This window comes from Oncorhynchus nerka, linkage group LG9a, assembly GCF_034236695.1.
Source record: "Oncorhynchus nerka isolate Pitt River linkage group LG9a, Oner_Uvic_2.0, whole genome shotgun sequence".
Lineage (NCBI taxonomy): Eukaryota > Metazoa > Chordata > Actinopteri > Salmoniformes > Salmonidae > Oncorhynchus > Oncorhynchus nerka.
This window is the reverse complement of record NC_088404.1, coordinates 56,483,632-56,504,386: the sequence shown is the minus strand read 5'-3', so window position 1 is coordinate 56,504,386 and position 20,755 is coordinate 56,483,632. Positions and strand designations below refer to the sequence as shown.

General features: G+C 41.9%; 1 protein-coding gene across 1 annotated transcript in view; it reads right to left on the bottom strand.

Moving 5' to 3' along the window:
- crabp1a (cellular retinoic acid binding protein 1a) overlaps positions 1 to 20,298 on the bottom strand; it is a 29,505-nt gene extending 9,207 nt beyond the window's left edge. The window contains exons 1-2 of the mRNA XM_029668727.2: positions 19,907 to 20,298; positions 15,934 to 16,112 (exon numbers count right to left, since the gene is read on the bottom strand). Of these exons, the coding sequence (XP_029524587.1) occupies positions 15,934 to 16,112; positions 19,907 to 19,976 (249 nt within the window). The 5' untranslated portion in view covers positions 19,977 to 20,298. The remainder of the gene's footprint in view (positions 1 to 15,933; positions 16,113 to 19,906) is intronic.
- Positions 20,299 to 20,755: the final 457 nt, after the last annotated feature.

The window sequence follows — 20,755 nt, the reverse complement described above, 5'->3', positions numbered from 1 at the left end:
TTAAGACACATTTTCCCCTGGGTAAATTGATTCAAATATTAAAAGATTATCAATTCATAAAAGCCAGGGACCAAAGCCTAAAGTCTTGGCTGACTATTGATGCAAAATGAGCCAGATCTGTGGTTCTTGGCTAAAGAGTTTCTTGTGAAGTTTGTTTTGATAATGTTACATTTACATTTACATTTAAGTCATTTAGCAGACGCTCTTATCCAGAGCGACTTACAAATTGGTGCATTCACCTTATGACCCCTTATTCACCTTTGACCACCTCCTCTATCTTGGCAGCAATCTCAGAGCCAACTGAGAGATCTGAAAAATATAGCACCACTGTCCATCTCTACCACCGCAGACTCAAAATTCAAACCTGCGTCCCCAAAAACGTAACTCACTGTCACTCCGGGAACTGACCAGAAGATGAAGTCACTACGCAATGCTAATTTAGTAATCCACATTCCACAATACGGTCATAGAATATTTTCCAAATTATCAAAAAGGAGTTTAATACTACGGTAACTCCAAAATGTGTACAATATTTGGTCTCAACACATTTAGTCACAACTGAGTAAAACATTTTCCCAAATGATCAAAATACAACTACGGCAACTCTTTTTCAATCAATTATGAAGATTTACAAAGTAGTCTATTCCTTCTAATTGCTGGTGAGTATACCTATTTTTCAATGTAATTAAAAGGACATATTTTGAACAAAGCTCGATAGTGTGTACGTAGCCGTTCTCCATGCTGTTTGATGTTGTCCACAGTTGATTATGCTGCAGTTCCTAGTCTGTGAGACCCAAATGTTAATCACCATATCAAAGGTTGGGGGAAGCGATCAGAGTGCCTGCCGGGCCCGTAGACAGACAAGCTACAGCTTCGCTGTGCACTGCGCTTTTTTCAAGCTCTCTCCTCTCCTTTCTAATAAACCCAGTGTCGATTTGCTACGGCCCCATTTTCCACTATCATCTGTCTCTGGCACCGACTCGGATGGATTTGCTCTCTCTTTCCCTCTACCTCTCTCCCTCCCTCTCTCTTTCTTCTGGTCTCTTTCTCCCCATCCCTCCTCCGGGCATTTGGTTTACCCCCGTCATGCCTCTTCTGTATCATTTAACAAGCTAGTTGACTGGAACATCTGCTGGCTTTGGCTTTGGATAAGAGCCGTTCTGTTACCATGGCAGACAAAGAGGGAGTCTAATTTTAAGTGGGGGAAATCCTTTTTCCTGCTCTGAATAATCATCTATGTTTTGGGGTGAATTGGGATTTCTTGTGCTTTACTTAAATTAAAACCCTTACTTCCCATGATCTCCACCCCACCCAAGATATTATTGTAGGCTATTACAGTTTTTCATTTGCATGCAAGGGTGCATCTTCATAAAACATTACATTTAGTGATTTTATGACAATGCACAGTCCTGAAAGCTATCCATTATTGGTACGTCACTGGTTTTTAGTTTATCACATTGATCCAGTGAGTTGTCAACATGACACAGTGTTTGAGCAAAATTCAGCCAAAAGCATTCTTTCATGAGACTTTCCACGGCTAGCTGTGGAGCTGTGGTCTCCCCGTGCCTTGCTGCAGGCGTGTTCCAAGGACTTGGCTGACTGTGGATGACACATTGTCTGTCAAAGGACAGCAGGGAGCGTGGCTGTCACCACAACAGCCTAATAAGCTCCAATAGCCAAGACCCAGGAGCCATCTCACTTAACTCTAAACTGAAGGCATGTTGCCTCACTGAACTAACTCACTTCGGATCTCCTTATACAGTGCTTTTACACCTGCATTGTTTGCTGTTTGGGGTTTTAGGCTGGGTTTCTGTACAGCACTTTGAGATATCAGCTGATGTACGAAGGGCTATATAAATAAATTTGATTTGATTTGATACAGTGCCTTCAGAAAGTATTCACACCCCTTGACTTTTTCCACATTTTATTGTTTTACAGGCTGAATTTAAAACAGATTAAATTGATATATTTTGTCACTGGCCTACACACAATACCCCAAAATGGCGAAGTCGAAATATATATAGACCGTGGGCTCCAAAATTACTGGCACAATACTTAAAATATATATATAAACAATATACTCAAAACACCAACATGTGAGAAATACTGTACTTTATTACTGTTTCAATGGAACCAACCAAAATCATACAATTATTTAATTCAAAATACATTTCACCAAAATCAAGGTTTCATAATTATTGGCACTCCTCACTTCTCATCAACCACCTCTGATAAGGATAACAGCATGGAGTCTTTTCCTGTAATGTTTGATAAGGTTAAGGAACATATTTGGAGGGATTTTGGACCATTCCTATATGCAGATCCTTTCAAGATCCTTCACATTCTTGGGTTTGCTCTTATCAACTGCCCTCTTCAACTCAGCCCACATTTTTTTTCGATTGGCTTGAGGTCCTGCGACTGAGATGGCCATGGCAGAACATTGATTTTGTTGTCACAGAATCATTTCTGTGTGGATCTTGAAGTATGTTTTGGGTCATTGTCTTGTTGGAAAGTGCACCCACGGCCAAGTCCCAGACTTCTGGTAGAGGCAACCAGATTGTCAGCCAAAATTGCCTGATAGTTGGTGGCATTCATTATGCTGTGAATCTTAACCAGTGCCCCTGGACCTCTGGAATTAAAACAGCCCCAAAACATCACTGACCCACCACCATATTTCACTGTGGGTATGAGGTGCCTCTCCTTGTATGCATCTCTGTTTCGACGCCAAACATGCCGATGTTGTATCTGACCAAAACATTACATTTTGGTCTCATCTGACCAGAGCAACTTCTTCCAGTCATAAATTAAATGACTTTTGGCAAACTCCAAGCACTTGCGTCTGTGGGTCAGAAAGGGCTTTCTTCTGGCAACCATTCCAAAGAGCCTGTGTTTGTGGAGGTGGCATCTGCTGGGGCTTTTTGAAACCTGGTGACCCCAATGCGCCACTAAGGCCTGCAATTCTTTCACAGTGATTCTTGGGGATTTTGTTGCTTCTCTCACCATCCTCCTCCCTATCCTGAAAGGCAAAATGCGTTTGTGTCCTCTACCCATGTGGTATTCAACTGATCCATATCTTTTGAATGTTTTAATAATTTCCCTGACAGTGCTCAGTGGTATATTCAATCGTTTGTGGCTCTTCTTGTAACCTGCCAGTTCTTTTGTTTTCTTCATGGTGTTGGATGACAAAGGGTGTTACCTAATTTTTTTTACCCTAGTGAAACAGGAAGGGATGTAATGGCTCAATATAGTTCTTTAAGACTTACATAAACTTAAATAAATTGAATTTAATTCTTGGTTTAAATTTGGTAGATGTTATTTTCAATCATCTTTAAGGCTGCCATTAATTGTGAAACCTTGATTTGGAGGACATTGATTTATAATTAAATCAATAAATGATTTTGGTGGGTTCCATTTGAAACATTAATAAAGAACAGTATTTCTCACATGTTGGTATTTTGAGTTTCTCTACGGTTATATTATTTCTTTTTTAAAGCATTGTTTGTCAATTGCCAGTCAGGGGTGCCAGTTATTTTGGAGCCCACTGTATATATACACTACCGGTCAAAAGTTTTGGAACACCTACTCATTCAATAGTTTTTCTTTATTTTTACTATTTTTTACATAGTAGAAAAGTTTCTCAAACTAGACACTCTAATGTACTTGTCCTCTTGCTCAGTTGTGCACATTGGCCTCTCAGTCCTCTTTCTATTCTGGTTAGGGACAGTTTGTGCTGTTCTGTGAAGGGAGTAGTACACAGCGCTGTATGAGAGCTTCAGTTTCTTGGCAATTTCTCGCATGGAATAGCCTTAATTTCTCAGAACACAAATAGACTGACGAGTTTCAGAAGAAAGTGCTTTGTTTATGGCCATTTTGAGCATTTAATCGAACCCACAAATGCTGATGCTCCAGATACTCAACTAGTCTAAAGGAGGCCAGTTTGATTGCTTCTTTAATCAGAACAACAAGTTTTCAGTTGTGCTAACATAATTGCAAAAGGGGTTTCTACTGGTCAATTAGCCTTTTTAAAATTATAAACTTGGATTAGCTAACACAACGTGCCATTGGAACACAGGAGTGATGGTTGCTGACAATGGGCCTGTCACGTCCTGACCTTAGTTCCTTTTTTATGTCTCTTTTAGGTTGGTCAGGGTGTGAGTTGGGGTGGGCATTCTATGTTTTGTGTTCTATGTTTTCCATTTCTATGTGTTTGGCCTGGTATGGTTCCCTATCAGAGGCAGCTGGCAATCGTTGTCTCTGATTGAGAACCATACTTAGGCAGCCTGTTTTTCCCACTTGAGTGGTGGGTGATTGTTTTCTGTCTCTGTGTCTGCACCAGGCAGAACTGTTTCGTTTTCGTTCGTTCTCCTTGTTATTTTGTTTTTGTGTTCAGTGTTAATAAATATCAACATGGACTCGTACCACGCTGCATATTGGTTCGATCCTTCCTACTCCTCCTCAGATGAAGAGGAGAAACGTTACAGGGCCTCTGTACGCCTATGTAGATATTCCATTTAAAAAATCAGCCATTTCCAGCTACAATAGTCAATTACAACATTAACAATGTCTACACTGTATTTCGGATCAATTTGATGTTATTTTAATGGACAAAAAAATGGGATTTTCTTTCAAAAACGAGGACATTTCTAAGTGATCCCAAACTTTTGAACAGTAGTGTATATATATAATTTTATTTATCTTTTTTAAATGTATTTTTTACAAATTTAAATCAAAATGAAAAGCTGAAATGTCTTGTGTTAATAAGTATTCAACCCCTTTGTTATGGCATGCCTAAATCAGTTCAGGAGTAAAAACTTGCATAACTTCTCACATAAAAAGTTACATGGACTCACTCGTTGTACAGTAATAGTGTTTAACATGATTTTTTTAATGACAACCAAATCTCTGTACCCTACACATACAGTGAATTTCAATCACAGATTCAACCACAAAGACTAGAGAGGTTTTCCAATGCCTTGCAAAGAAGGTCACCTATTGGTAGATGGGTAAAAAAAATATGAAAAGCAAATATTGGGGCAATGCCAATAAAGCATATTACTGAGTATCACTTGCCATATTTTCAAGAATAGTGGTTGCTGCATTATGTTATCGGTATACTCGGTATACTTGTAATCGTTAAGAAATGGAATGGAGCTAAGCACACCCAAAATCCTAGAGGAAAACCTGATTGTCTGCTTTCCACCAGACACTGGGAGATTGATTCACCTTTCAGCAGGACAATAACTTAAAACACAAGGTCAAATCTACACTGGAGTTGCTTACCAAGAAGACAGTGATTGTTCCTGAGTGGCCAAGATACAGTTTTGACTTAAATCTACTTGAAAATCTATGGTAAGACCTGAAAATGGTTGTCTAGCAAGAATCAACCAATTTGATAGAGCTTGAAAAATGTGTTTAATAATAATGTTGCACAATCCAGGTGTGGAAAGCTCTTAGATACTTACCCAGAAAGGTGCTTCTACAAAGTATTGACTTAGGCTTCTGAATGAATACACATGTAAATGAGATATTTCTGCATTTCATTTTAAACAAATTTGTTTTCACTTTGTCATTATGGAGTATTGTGTGTAGATGGGTGAAAAAAAATTGTAATCCATTTTGAATTCAGGCTGTAGCACAACAAAATGTAGAACTAGTCAAGGGGTATGAATAGTTTCTGAAGGAACTGTATGTCAATAAGAATCACCTTTTTGTCGTCTTGATGGACCGTCTTCTCAAACGACGGGAAGGAACTACGACAGCAGTCTTTGCACGGCATCTTAATCGATCTCCCTGAACCCCCGGCACGTAGTGTACCCTGTGGCAGGTGAGTAATTCTAAAAGTCTGTCTCTATAGCAACCAGCCAGGCTAAAAGACTTGATTTGTCAAAGTCGTCTGTCGTGAAGTGCAGCGCTCTCCTCTTGGTGTCGGTCTACAGGAGAGACCATAATGGTTGCACCAAGGTTCGTTATAAAAAATAAGTGTGGTCGCTGACAAGCAGAGTGAGTTAATCGTGGTAAGCACATATGCACAGCTGTAGCTTCTCCTTTTCCACTTTCTACAGCATCGATGGCCACTTTGACGTTGAAGAGCTTTGCGTTGGTGAAATTTGCTTGTCAACGTCAGTCAGGTTTCTCTCAGTCTCATTATCACTTTTTGGGGAGGGTCACTGTGACTCCTGACTAAAACTTTGATCCAGCCCCCTTCCCTGTGGGGTGACTCTCAGCGCTGAATGTTCCTTATCACTTTCTCCCTGCCGTCAGAAATGAGATGCCCCTGTAAGTGAGAAGGGCTCTCTTGATCCCCTCCAATCCCCCGATTAGAGAGCGCTTTTTTTTAACCTTGTGCCAGTGTGAAACAGCCCTCGCCTGTTTGCCTTGGGTAGATTAGTGTAATCCCTTTAAACCCCCCAACCTGGGCCAGGCCCAGGGCTCGGGACCCTGCCACAAGCCCAGCCAGTACGGTGTCTAATTGGGGACTGTGCCTAATATTACGCTAAGTGGAAGCCGACCAAGGAAATATACCTGGGAAATACTTGTATCGAGGATGGGAACAGAGCCTTTTTTAAAAAAGTGATCCTCAAACCTCACGAACAGTCAGAAAATACTTTAAATCAAAGGAATGGAGGGATCGGTCATATGCTACCTGACAGACATGAGCCATTCCCATAGACTCTACACATAAATACCCAGACATAACCGATGGGGATCTGGAGGTACAAGATGGCCTAGAGATGGCAGCCAAAGTGATGTATGGGTCTGTCCACCATGCCTGAGGGCACAGACTGTAAGGGGCCTTTCTGTCTCTTACGATCCAACACTGAACTGTAAAATATCTGGCACAGGCTATGGAACCCGGGGGGGAAGCCTAGTGGTTAGAGAGTTGGACTCGTAACCAAAAGGTTGCAAGATCAAATCTCTGAGCTGACACGGTAACAATCTGTTGTTCTGCCCCTGAGCAAGGCAGTCAACCCACTGTTCCCAGGCCATCATTGAAAATAAGAATTTATTCTTAACTGACTAGTTAAAAGATTGTGAAATAAAGTAAATAAAAACCTGGTGCCATAACCTGATGCTCAAACCAATGAGTTACAGATTCCTGTTTCAGTCAGTCTAGAAATTGAGTAAAATGCATTCGTATCATGACGATACAATGTTGGCATTTCTATTTTGTGTTTTTCACAAAAGTAAGATTTATTTTCCCCAGTAAGATTATTTTTCCCCTTACAGTTATGAGCAGCGATTTTATTGACATAAAAGCTCTCTGCGCAATGATGCATGTTTTCCTCTTTCCATTTGCAATTATCTTGCCACCAGAATACCATTTGTCTAGACATTTTTGTGGTATTTTTGGGGGGATTCGACTGTTATTCTTTTATTTTATTTATTTTAAGAGGAATATGTTAGTGTCCTAGAGATGTATACTGTTACCAGCTCTTTGTAAAAAATTATCTGAAACTGGTGACGTAAGCGGTCTTAGATCTAACATACCAAAATATATGATTCAAGATCAATGTTGCTATAACATGTGATTGCTGGTAAGTACTTTGACCTAACTTAATCACATTTAAAATTACTAACTCAAGAATTGAAGATCTGTGTTCTTCACATGCCCCTAAATGCAAGAGGTTAACTGATGTGACTTGGTTCAAACAATAGCAGATGGATTATTATTGCTCTGGGGTTTTCGGCATTTACATTTTTTAAATGTTCATATTAAAATAAACATTTATTTCATTCAGAATTGATCACGGCAGTGTTATTCAATTGGACAATTTATGTGATTGATTCAAATTAAGTAGAAAAGTCTGTTTTGTGTACTTGAGGGTGAGCTTATTAGGATGCGTTTACACATGCAGTCCAATTCAGATCTGGGTCGTTCCACGAGTAGAGTATATTTTGGGTAGTATAACTTGGTCAAAAACAACTTAATTTCACCTCATTGTAACATTCTGTCATAAAGAGCACATGTTCAACTTCATAAAAAGCATGTTTTCCCATTTCAAAGGGTAAACGAAATGTCTATAGTAAATGTCAATAAAGTGCCATGAAAGTAACAGGGTTGAGGGAGGGAGGGAGGGGCAATTGAATGCAAGCTTCACAAATGTATTTTCATTGTTAAACATTTTTAGCCTATCTATCTATAGGTAACAGGGTTGACGTGTTATGTAACATGGTTGACGTGTTGTGCTCAGTTTCCCACCACAAAACACCAGCAAATGGCCAAAAAAGAGTAGGACCAGCTCACCTGCTTTTACACTATGATTTGAGTATTATATGTTCAATGTTTCTTTTGCAAAAATAATTTAAAAAGGAATAGTTTAACCATATTAAAACGAGAGTTCAGTTCACACACCAGGGTTTACCGTAAAATGAGGGATCACATGAATCAATCACATGAAATACATTTAAAATCTTCAGAAATTGTGTAACTAGACCTTTATAATGATGGTGGGTTAAGGGTTCAAATCTTCCTAGAAGTCATGATGAGGGCTGATTTTTGGCACTTTAGCAATTTAGGTGTTTATTCACATAAAAAATGTAATTTATTGAATTGTTTGGTCTATATTAAAGGGCACTTTATTTAATATAACAGGTTTTTGTTTTTTAAATACAATATTGGAGCACAATTTATACTTAAAATATCAAGGGGATGCAAAATTATAAATTGCAGATTATTTCCATATCTGATACCAATCTGATATTTTCCCTAATGTGCAAACAGAAAAAAACCACATGGAATCTGATTTTTTTTTATATACCACATCCATACAGTGCATTCAGAAAGTATTCAGACCCCTTTACTTTTTTCACACTTTTTTCACATTTAGTTACGTTTCAGCCTTGTTCTAAAATGGATTCAATTTTTTTCCCCATCATCAATCTACACACTATTTTTTTTTTGTGCAAATGTATTCCAAATAAAAAACTGAAATATCTAATTTACATACAGTAAGTATTCAGACCTTTTACTCAGTACTGTGTTGAAGCACCTTTGGCAGCGATTACAGCCTTGAGTCTTCTTGGGTATGATGCTACAAGCTTGGCACACCTGTATTTGGGGAGTTTCTCCCATTCCTCTCTGCAGATCCTCTCAAGCTCTGTCAGGTTGGATGGGGAGCGTCGCTGCACAGCTATTTTCAGATCTGTCCAGAGATGTTAGATGGGGTTCAAATCCGGGCTTTGGCTGTGCCACTCAAGGACATTCAGAGACTTGTCCCAAAGTCACTCCTATGTTGTCTTGGCTGTGTGCTTAGGATGATTGTCCTGTTGGAAGGTGAACCTTTGCCCCAGTCTGAGGTCCTGAGCGCTCTGGAGCAGGTTTTCATCAAGGATCTCTCTATACTTTGCTCCGTTCATCTTTCCCTCTCCCTGCCGCTGAAAACCATCCCCACAGCATGATGTTGCCACAACCATGCTTCACCGTAGGGAAGGTGCCAGGTTTACTCCAGACGTGATGCTTGCCATTCAGGCCAAAGAGTTAAATCTTGGATTCTTCAAATCAGATCTTGTTTCTCATGGTCAGAGTCCTTTAAGTGCCTTTTGGCAAAATCTAAGTGGGCTGTTATGTGCCTTTTACTGAGAGGTGGCTTCCGTCTGGCCACTCTACCATAAAGGCCGATTGGTGGAGTGCTGCAGATGGTTGTCCTTCTGGAAGGTTCTCCCATCTCCCCAGGAGAACTCTGGAGCTCTATCATAGTGACCATAAGGTTCTTGGTTACCTCCATGACCAAGGCCCTTCTCCCCCAGATCTGTGCTTTGGCACAATCCTCTCAGAGCTATTCCTTCTACCCCATGGCTTGGTTTTTGCTCTGACTTACACTGTCAACTATAGGACCTTATATAGACAGGTGTGTGCCTTTCCAAATCATGATTAATCAATGGAATTTACCACAGGTGAACTCCAATCAAGTTTTAGAAACATATCAAGGATGATCAATGGAAACAGGATGCACCTGATGTCAATTTCGAGTCTTATAGCAAAGGTTCTGAATACTTATGTAAATAAGTTATTTCGTAAATAAGTTATTTATGTTTTTTTTTGCAAACATTTATAAAAACCTGTTTTCACTTTCTCGTTGTGGGGTATTTTGTGATGAGGGAAAACATTTATTTATTGAATTTTAGAATAAGGCTGTAATGTAACAAATTGTGGAAAAGGGGAAAGACGTCTGAATGCTTTCCGAAAGCACAGTATGTGGATCTCAAACCTGATACAATTTTGATGTTTGCTCTGATGTGGCTTTTTTGCACGTGACCTGGCGTTACCATGACATCCAACCCAAAATGTTAAGTAACAATGCCAGGAAATGAGCATTGCATCTGTGTGCAACTTCAGAGGCTACAGTGTGAATGTGCAAATCTGATATGGGTAAAACTGAGTGTGGACAGTGGATAAGAAAATTCAGAATTGGGTTCTTAGCGTGGGCGGTGGCTTTTTGTGGACCTCCCGAATGGCATTGCATCACAGTGCTTGAGACGTCACTACAGACCGGGGTTGGATCTCATGCTGCCGGCCGTGATCGGAAGATCCATGATGCGGCGCACAATTGGCCCAGCTGTACAATGTTTTTTCAGACACGCTGGTGCGAGCAGTGTGTCAAGAAGCAGTGCTTGGCAGGGTCGTGTTTCGGAGGACACATGGCTCTCGCCTTCACCTCCCCCAAGTATGTACGGCAGTTGCAGCGATGGGACAAAACTGTAACCACCAATTAGATATCACGAAAAAGGGGTAAAAAAATATTTGATGAAACCTATCAATTTAAATGTCCAATTTGGGTGCAATCAATAAGCTTAATTTCTCAGAGATCAAATTATATAAATAAAAAATGCTGCAGGAATGCTAAACTTATCTGTTTAAAACTGCAAAAATGATTTCAGAACAATCTGAGATGGTGAATGTCATGGCTTGCTGAAATGACATGCAACGACGCTAGTGGAAAAGCAGCCTATAAACGGGGACTGGTGTAGTACCTTGTATTCAATGAATATGGCTGAGTCACAGTTTATCTGCGCTGACGTGGCATCGTGACCTGCCCATTTCAAACAACAGCTTAAGAATTCCCCGAAGGGCCAAAGCTTGGAGAGAGGCCCCATCTATCTCATATATGTCAGCGCTCTAATCCACTTTCTCGGACGTCAGCATGATATTAATAAGTCAGCCATGTTAATGTATATTTTTCATGGAAACGCTACTCAAAAGGAAATAAGAAAACCCTAAAAGCCTTGTCACAATCACAGATACACACACACACCCACACACACTTTCAACCAGTCTTATTTATCATCCCCCCCATGCCCTGGTTTTGCGGCCGGAGTCCGCACCTTTGGGGGGGGGTTACTGTCATGCCCTGACCATCAGAGCGTGACTAGGGGGTGTTCTAGCTCAATATTTCTGTTGTTTTTGTATGGTTCCCAATTAGAGGCAGCTGGTAATCGTTGCCTCTAATTGGGGATCATATTTAGGTAGCCATTTTTCCAACCTGTGTTTGTGGGATATTGTTTTGTGTTTGTGCATGTGCACCACTACTTTCACATTTCGTTATTGGTTTATTGTTTTTGTTTAAAGTTTCACCGTAATGAAGATGTGGAACTTCAATCACGCTGTGCCTTAGGGAACACTTAGGGAACCCCAGAGCACACTTTTCCCAGTCTCTGTAGCTCTGCCACCCTACCCAATGCTCAACCCCCATATTTTGCCAACGCAAATCCATCCCATCACTGAAAGCCAAATTTCCCCATTTCCAAATGTACAGTAACTCCCTCTCCCCCTACCTACCCACCACACTAATTTGGTAATCCCTAACACAATCAACACTCCTCTCCCAAGTCTGATTTGTGCTTTGAGCTTCTGGCACCAAACTCGGAGTTGGGTGGCCTGTGTTTGTTTTTGAGATTGTTTGTCATGAACCTCCAGGAGGATGGACTTTGCTATAAAATGATGTGGCTCAAATCCACTCGTTGAGTTCTCAGTGATCACCTCCAGGGGTGGTTACCGACCAGCTCCATTACTGCAGTAATTAAATAATAAAGTTGACTCGTTTTGAAGAAATGTAAAGGTCTCTCCTTTTGATTACAATAATTTCACGACAATAAACACATGAAACTGTTGAGTGTGAAAAACATTGCAGCGTTGCAGTTCTTGACACAAACCGGTGCGCCTGGCACCTACTACCTACCATACCCTGTTCAAAGGCACTTAGATATTTTGTCTTGTCCATTCACCCACGCAAGGCTGCCGGCCCAGATGGCATCCTCAGACCATGCGCAAATCAGCTGGCTGGTGTGTTTACGGACTTATTCAATCAATTCTTATCCCAGTCGGCTGTTCCCACATGCTTTAAGAGGGCCACCATTGTTCCCAAGAAAGCGAAGGTAACTGAGCTAAATGACTATCGCCCCGTAGCACTCACTTCCGTCATCATGAAGTGCTTTGAGAGACTAGTCAAGGACCATATCACCTCCACCCTACCTGACATCCTAAACCCACTCCAATTTTCTTACCGCCCCAATAGGTCCACAGACGACGCAATCACACTGCACACTGCCTTAACCCGTCTGGACAAGAGGAATACCTATGTAAGAATGCTGTTCATCGACTACAGCTCAGCATTTAACACCATAGTACCCTCCAAAGTCGTCATTACCCTGGGTCTCGACCCCGCCCTGTGCGACTGGGTCCTGGACTTCCTGATAGGTAACATCTCCACCCTGCTGATCCTCAACACTGGGGCCCAACAAAGGTGCATTCTCTGCCCTCTCCTGTACTCCCTGTTGTTCACCCATGAGTGAGTGGTCATGCACACCTCCAACTCAATCATCAAGTTTGCAGACAACGCTACAGTGGTAGGCTTGATTACCAACATCGACGAGACGGCCTTCAGGGAGGAGGTGAGGGCCCTCGGAGTGTGGTGTCAGGAAAATAACCTCACACTCAATGTCAACAAAACAAAGGAGATGGTGGATCGTGGACTTCAGGAAACAGCAGAGGGAGAAGCCCCCTATCCACATTGACGGGACAGTAGTGGAGAAGGTGGAAAGTAAAAATTTTCTCGGCATACACATCACTGACAAATTGAAATGTTCCACCCACACAGACAGCGTGGTGAAGAAGGCGCAGCAGCGCCTCTTCAACCTCAGGAGGCTGAAGAAATTCGGCTTGTCACCAAAAACACTCCCAAACTTTTACAGATGCACAATCGAGAGCATCCTGTCGGGCTTATCACCACCTGGTACGGAAACTACTCCTCCCACAACCGTAAGGCTCTCCAGAGGGTAGTGAGGTCTGCACAACGCATCACCGGGGGCAAACTACCTGCCCTCCAGGACACCTACACCACCCAATGTCACAGGAAGGCCAAAAAGATCATCAAGGACAACAACCACCCGAGCCACTGCCTGTTCACCCTGCTATCATCCAGAAGGTCAGTACAGGTGCATCAAAGCGGGGACCGAGAGACTGAAAAACAGCTTATATCTCAAGGCCATCAGCCATCACTAACATTGAGTGGCTGCTGCCAACATACTGACTAACTTCTAGCCACTTTAATAATGAAAAATTGATGTAATAAATGTATCACCAGCCACTTTAAACAATGCCACTTTATATAATGTTTACATACCCTACATTACTCATCTCATATGTACATACTGTACTCTATACCATCTACTGCATCTTGCCTATGCCGTTCGGCCATCGCTCATTCATATATTTTTATGTACATATTCTTATTCATTCCTTTACACTTGTGTGTATAATGTAGTTTTTGTGAAATTGTTAGGTTAAATTACTTACTGCTTGGTCGATACTAGAGGCACAAGCATTTCACTACACTCTAATTAACATCTGCTAACATGTGTATGTGACAATAACATTTGATTTGATTTGAATGGCACACATACACAATCCATGGCTTAAAAATCCTTCTTTAACCTGTATCCTCCCCTTCATCTAGTCGTGGCCAAAAGTTTTGAGAATGACACAAATATTAATTTTCACAAAGTCTGCTGCCTCAGTTTGTATGATGGCAATTTGCATATACTCCAGAATGTTATGAAGGGTGGTCAGATGAATTGCAATGATTTGCAAAGTCCCTATTTGCCATGCAAGTGAACTGAATCCCCAAAAACATTTCCACTGCATTTCAGCCTTGCCACAAAAGGACCAGCTGACATCATGTCAGTGATTCTCTCATTAACACAGGTGTGAGTGTTGACGAGGACAAGGCTGGAGATCACTCTGTCATGCTGATTGAGTTCAAATAACAGACTGGAAGCTACAAAACTAGGGCAATGCTTGGAATAATTGTTCTTCCTCTGTCAATCATGGTTACCTGTAAGGAAACACGTGCCGTCATCATTGCTTTGCGCAAAAAGGGCTTCACAGGCAAGGATATTGCTGCCAGTAAGATTGCACCTAAATCAACCATATCGGATCATGAATAATTTCAAGGAGAGCGGTTCAATTGTTGTGAAGAAGGCTTCAGGGCGCCCAATAAAGTCCAGCAAGTGTCAGGACCGTCTCCTTAAGTTGATTCAGCTGCAGGATCGGGGCACCACCAGTACAGAGCTTGCTCAGGTATGGTAGCAGGCAGGTGTGAGTGCACTTCTCTCCAGGAAAAACATCAGGGACAGGCTGATATTCTGAAAAAGGTACAGGGATTGGACTGCTGAGGACTGGGGTAAAGTCATTTTCTCTGATGAATCCCCTTTCTGATTGTTTGGGGCATCTGGAAAAAAGCTTGTCCGGCGAAGACAAGGTGAGCGCTACCATCAGTCCTGTGTCATGCCAACAATAAAGCATCCTGAGACCATTCATGTGTGGGGTTGCTTCTCAGCCAAGGGAGTGGGCTCACTCACAATTTCTCCTAAGAACACAGCCATGAATAAAAAATGGTACCAACACATTCTCAGAGAGCAACCTCTCCCAGCCATCCAGGAACAGTTTGGTGACAAACAATGCCTTTTCCAGCATGATGGAGCACTTTGCCATAAGGCAAAAGTGATAACTAAGTGGCTCCGGGAACATAACATCGATATTTTGGGTCCATGGCCAGGAAACTCCACAGACCTTAATCCCATTGAGAACTGGTCAATCCTCAAGAGGCTGGTGGACAAACAAAAACCCACAAATTCTGACAAACTCCAAGCATTGATTATGCAAGAATGGGCTGCCATCAGTCAGGATGTGGCCCAGAAGGTCATTGACAGCATGCCAGGGCGGATTGCAGAGGTCTTGAAAAAGAAGGGTCAACACTGCAAATATTGACTCTTTTCATCAACTTCAAGTAATTGTCAATAAAAGCCTTTGACGCTTATGAAATGCTTGTAATTATACTTCAGTATTCCATAGTAACATCTGACAAAAATATCTAAAGACACTGAAGCAGAAAAATTCATATTTGTGTCATTCTCAAAACTTTTGGCCACGACTGTACACTGATGGAAGTGGATTTAACAAGTGACATCAATAAAGGATCATAGCTTTCACCTGGATCCACCTGGTCAGTCTATGTCATGGAAAGAGCAGGTGTTCTGTATACTTTTGTATAACTGTATTCGGAAATAAATGTTTGAATATATAGGAAATCTGCAGGCAAGATTCCAGTGAAGAGTTATTCAATCCCACAATTAGCACAATGTATTAGATTGCCAGAATCTGGCAATGTGATCACAGTTCTCTGCCAGTATTTTCATATTTAGTGTGTTAGATGTAGTCAAGTAAGCCGTTGGACTGAACGAGAAGGTGCCCTAATAACAGTGTTTATCTAACAAGTAGAAAAATAAATATGGGCATATTATGTGTAATTTGCCAAATCTGTTGAATACTTCTTTATGACTGACTTCATGTCATATAATTGCTTTTAAATCAGTGTGCATTATACTTATTAAGAGGCGACATGTACTGCACAATGGAGGATACCCTTTCCACATTACCTTGCATTTCCTGCCATCCACCGTCTCCTCGTCGAACTCCTGGCCAATGTGGAAGTTGATCTCGGTGGTGCGGACGGTGGTGGATGTCTTGATGTAGAACTGCTCCCCGTCCTGACGGATCTCCACGTGAGGCTTGGAGGCAGCAGCCCCAGCCACCTTCCTCAGCATGGCATTCACGCCTGGACGGGCACAGCAGAGACCAGGGAGAAGGGAATGGAAGGGTAAAGGAGGGAGTTAGGCCTGATTCAGACAGACAGACACCCCCCACCGCCTAGATCCGTCTGGACCAGATTTACCCCAAAACAGTCCTCAACCTGACCCCTCTCTCACCATCCCACACTGCCCTACCTCTCTCTCACTCTTTATGGACTTTCTCTTCTCTTGGCTACTTAATCATGTATATTTCCTTATTTTTAAAAACATGATAGGCCAACTGAATGAGGAATAGCTTTTCTTCAACAGACACCAATTAAAAGTGATAAACCATAATAGTAGAGCATTGTTCTTCTGGTAAGTGCTCTGTGGTAACAAATCTGAAAACTTGAGAAATCGGAGGAATTATTGGCACTCCGGTCTGCGCAAGAGATTAAGTATTTGGCCTGATTGCCCCGAGGGGAAAAAACAACACTTGTTGTGTGACAGGGCCAGATCTGATTTAGCTAACATCACGTCATAGTACTAAGCTGCACACAGCACTGCATGTTCCGTGCTGCCATGGTGAAGAAACCGGCATCATGGTCCACCGTGTACCCTCTCCCTCCGAGTTAACAGATGATTAAAGGGACGTTGATAGAAACAGGCAGAGCCGCGTCGGAATCCACATTAGGCTGATGCACGGCTCTCAGTTAACCAGGCACTTATGCAAAAGGAAATTAATGATCTGCAGGGGCAGTTGTGGTTAACCTCTACGGGATCAGTGTCCCCCCCCCACCGGATGGTTGAGCTAACGTGCGCTAATGTGATTAGCATGATGTTGTAAGTAACAAGAACATTTCCCAGGACATAGCCATGTCTTATATGGACAGTAAGCTTAAATTCTTGTTAATCTAACTGTACTGTCCAATTTAAAGGAGCTAAGTGAAATTTACAGTGAAAAAATACCATTCTATTGTTTGAGGAGAGTGCACAACAACAAAAAACTTTTATCACGGCAACTGGTTTGATGCATTCACCTCTGAAGTTAGATAATGTACATTCAGTAATCTTGCTCTGATTTGTCATCCTGAGGGTCCCAGAGATAAAATGTAGCATAATTTTGATTGATGAAATCCATTTTTATGTAGGACCTGGGTTCTACAGTTTGAACCCCTGCTGTGTCTGCCCTGAATGTGCAAGTTGAGATACTGGGGTGCAAAGGAGCAAGATAAATAAATAAATACAGTATGGGGATGAGGTAGATTGGATGGGCTATTTACAGATGAGCTATGTACAGGTGCAGTGATCTGTGAGCTGCTCTGACAGCTGGTGCTTAAAGCTAGTGAGGGAGGTAAGAGTCTCCAGCTTCAGAGATTTTTGCAGTTCGTTCCAGTCATTGGCAGCAGAGAACTGGAAGGAGAGGCGGCCAAAGGAAGAATTGGCTTTGGGGGTGACCAGTGAGATATACCTGCTCGAGCGCGTGCTACGGGTGGGTGCTGCTATGGTGACCAGTGAGTTGAGATAAGGCGGGGCTTTACCTAGCAGAGACTTGTAGATGACCTGGAGCCAGTGGGTTTGGCGACGAGTATGAAGCGAGGGCCAGCCAACGAGAGCATACAGGTCGCAGTGGTGGGTAGTATATGGGGCTTTGGTGACAAAACGGATGGCACTGTGATAGACTGCATCCAATTTGTTGAGTAGAGTGTTGGAGGCTATTTTGTAAGTGACATCGCCGAAGTCGAGGATCGGTAGAATGGTCAGTTTTACGAGGGTATGTTTGGCAGCATGAGTGAAGGATGCTTTGTTGCGAAATCGGAAGCGAATTCTGCATTTGATTTTTGATTGGAGATGTTTAATATGAGTCTGGAAGGAGAGTTTACAGTTTAACCAGACACCTAGGTATTTGTAGTTGTCCACATATTCTATGTCAGAGCCGTCCAGAGTAGTGATGCTAGATGGGCGGCCAAGTGCGTGCAGTGACCACCAATTTGTAAGTCGCTCTGGATAAGAGCGTCTGCTAAATGACTTAAATGTAAATGTAAGTGATCGGTTGAACAGCATGCATTTAGTTTTACTTGCATTTAAGAGCAGTTGGAGGCCACGGAAGGAGAGTTGTATGGCATTGAAGCTCATCTGGAGGTTAGTTAACACAGTGTCCAACGAAGGGCCAGAGGTATACAGAATGGTGTTGTCTGCATAGAGGTGAATCAAAGAATCACCAGCAGCGAGAGCGACATCATTGATGTATACAGAGAAGAGTCGGCCCGAGAATTGAACCCTGTAGCACCCCCATAGAGACTGCCAGAGGTCCGGAGCACAGGCCCTCCAATTTGACATACTGATACAACATTTTGAACAGTAATGCAATGTTTCATTGGATCAGTCTAACACTTTTCACTTACACTGCTGCCATTTAGTGGCCAAAATGTAAATTGTGCCTAGACTCCTAAGTGATGTAATGGACTCTCTCTTGCATTTCAAAGATGATGGAACAAAAAAAAGACAATGCATGTTTTTTTCTTTGTATTATCTTTTACCAGATCTAATGAGTTATACTCTCCTACATTCATTTCACATTTCCACAAACTTCAAAGTGTTTTCTTTCAAATGGTATCAAGAATATGCATATCCTTGCTTCAGGTCCTGAGCTACAGGCAGTTAGATTTGGGCATGTAATTTTAGGTGAAAAAAAAAAAAGGGTCCGATCCTTAAGAGATTGTGGGCACGACTGAACGAAACGCAGAACAGACAGAATGCATGCAATCTCTCTGAACCATACAATCATAACCACGAAGAATGGTCCCCATTGGGTCATAGCTGAACTGTGCTGTGTTGGGTTGGTAGATATCTCACAAGGAAAATGTAATCAAAGCTCGGAGTGGTTTACAGGATCTGTTTGGTGGAGGCTAAGCAAGGTCAGTATACTGCAGCTTGCATATTAAACAAACTTAGTTAAGCTGAGGGACTCATACAGGTCCAGAACAAGGGGGTCAATTTTCTTTCAATTCAGGTAATTTATTTACAATTCATGAATAGAAAAGGGTTGGGCAGTTTTCAAGTTATAGATTGATACTTTTTCTGGTTTGAACTGAATTTGTACCTGGAAATATAGTACCGTAACATGTTTCTGTTAATAATTTAATAGGCCCCCTGAGCCAATTTGATGACACGCACCCGTCGGGTTACTAACTGTTAAACTGTTTAATGGTGCTCAAAGCTAGCCTCTGAGCAACAAACAAACCCAAACAGCCCCATATGGAATATTCTCACCCAAAACCAAAATATGACCAGTGTGGTCTCATTGCTTGAGCAGCATAGTACTTACAGTCCAGACACAGAAAGACCCAGCCACACAAATGAATGACCCAGATAAACTGGTCCAATTCTAAACCATCACAATGATCAGCAAGGGAAAAAAGCAAGTGAGAGAAAAAAAAACACAAAAAGCAGAAGAGGAGAGAATTCCATGAAGACCTCCACTGACACTGCTAACGCATGCCCTACTTAAACGCTAATACATGAGTAATGTTGTTCCCATGCACATGCAGCCGGACCCCGGCTATAACAATACCCATGTCTATATAATTGACATCTCCTGTAGCTGAAGGCTTTCCCGCTACAGCTTGCTTGTATGCTCTCCCTCCCTCCTCGTTTAGATGAGATAAGACAATAGCATATTGTTGGAAGCGAAGCAATGCCCATGGAAAATACAAATGTTTTTTTTTAAATGCACATGATGGATAAAGCTCACGCGGGGATGCACTGTGCAGGCTATTGAAAAAAGAACGGGCGAAAAAAAAGAGGGATGAGAGAGACAAAACGTCAAGAAGGGGCTTACCGAGGGCTTTGAGAAGTTCGTCAAAATTCTCACTGCTCTTCATTTTCCAGGTACCGGCAAAGTTGGGCATTTCTGCTGGGGCTGACAGTAAAGGCTGTGCCTGCAAAGAACCTGCTCCACGCTCTGTGCTTCCTATACCCTCTCTCTCACTCTCCTCCTTTCCTCTGCTTTGCACTCTCTTCTCCACTCACAACCTCTGCCTCTCTCAATCTTCCTCTCTCTCCTTTCTGTATCTCCCTTTCTGTAGCAGCTTCAACTTCCTCTTTGCCACGTGATAAAGCAAGTGTCTCTATTCTTCATATACACACCTTTTTATTACTGTCTGCCTTTTACTCCCTCTATCTCAGTTGTCGTCTCACTCTCTGACTCTCTCTCTCTCTCTCTCTCTCTCTCTCTCTCGCTCTCTCTCTCTCTCTCTCTCTCTCTCTCTCTCTAGTGTCAGTTTTGACCTTGTCTCTGTCAGTAGTTATAGCAAGTGTCTTTAATCTGAATAACTATAGGTCCCTCCCCCTAGAAGCCCTGTCCCATTATTAACTAAGACATTTCACACAATCTGTTCCGAGACTAGACAGAACACACCAAATGTGTCATTCCCTAACCCAGAATGGCATTCAGAACCGAGATGATAACCTTTGTAAGCATGTGTGATTTTTTTTTATTCATGTAAAATATTCATATTGTTTGTATGGTAATCAATTACATTTTCTGATGGAATGAACATTTTAAAGTCATGTCTGATACTTCCAGTTTGTGATTGTGTATTGTGATGGGAATAGTTTTTATTCATGGCGCAATCTAGTTTACTTCCATGCTTATGGCAAAATCTTCTGATATGGTTAACCCACTACC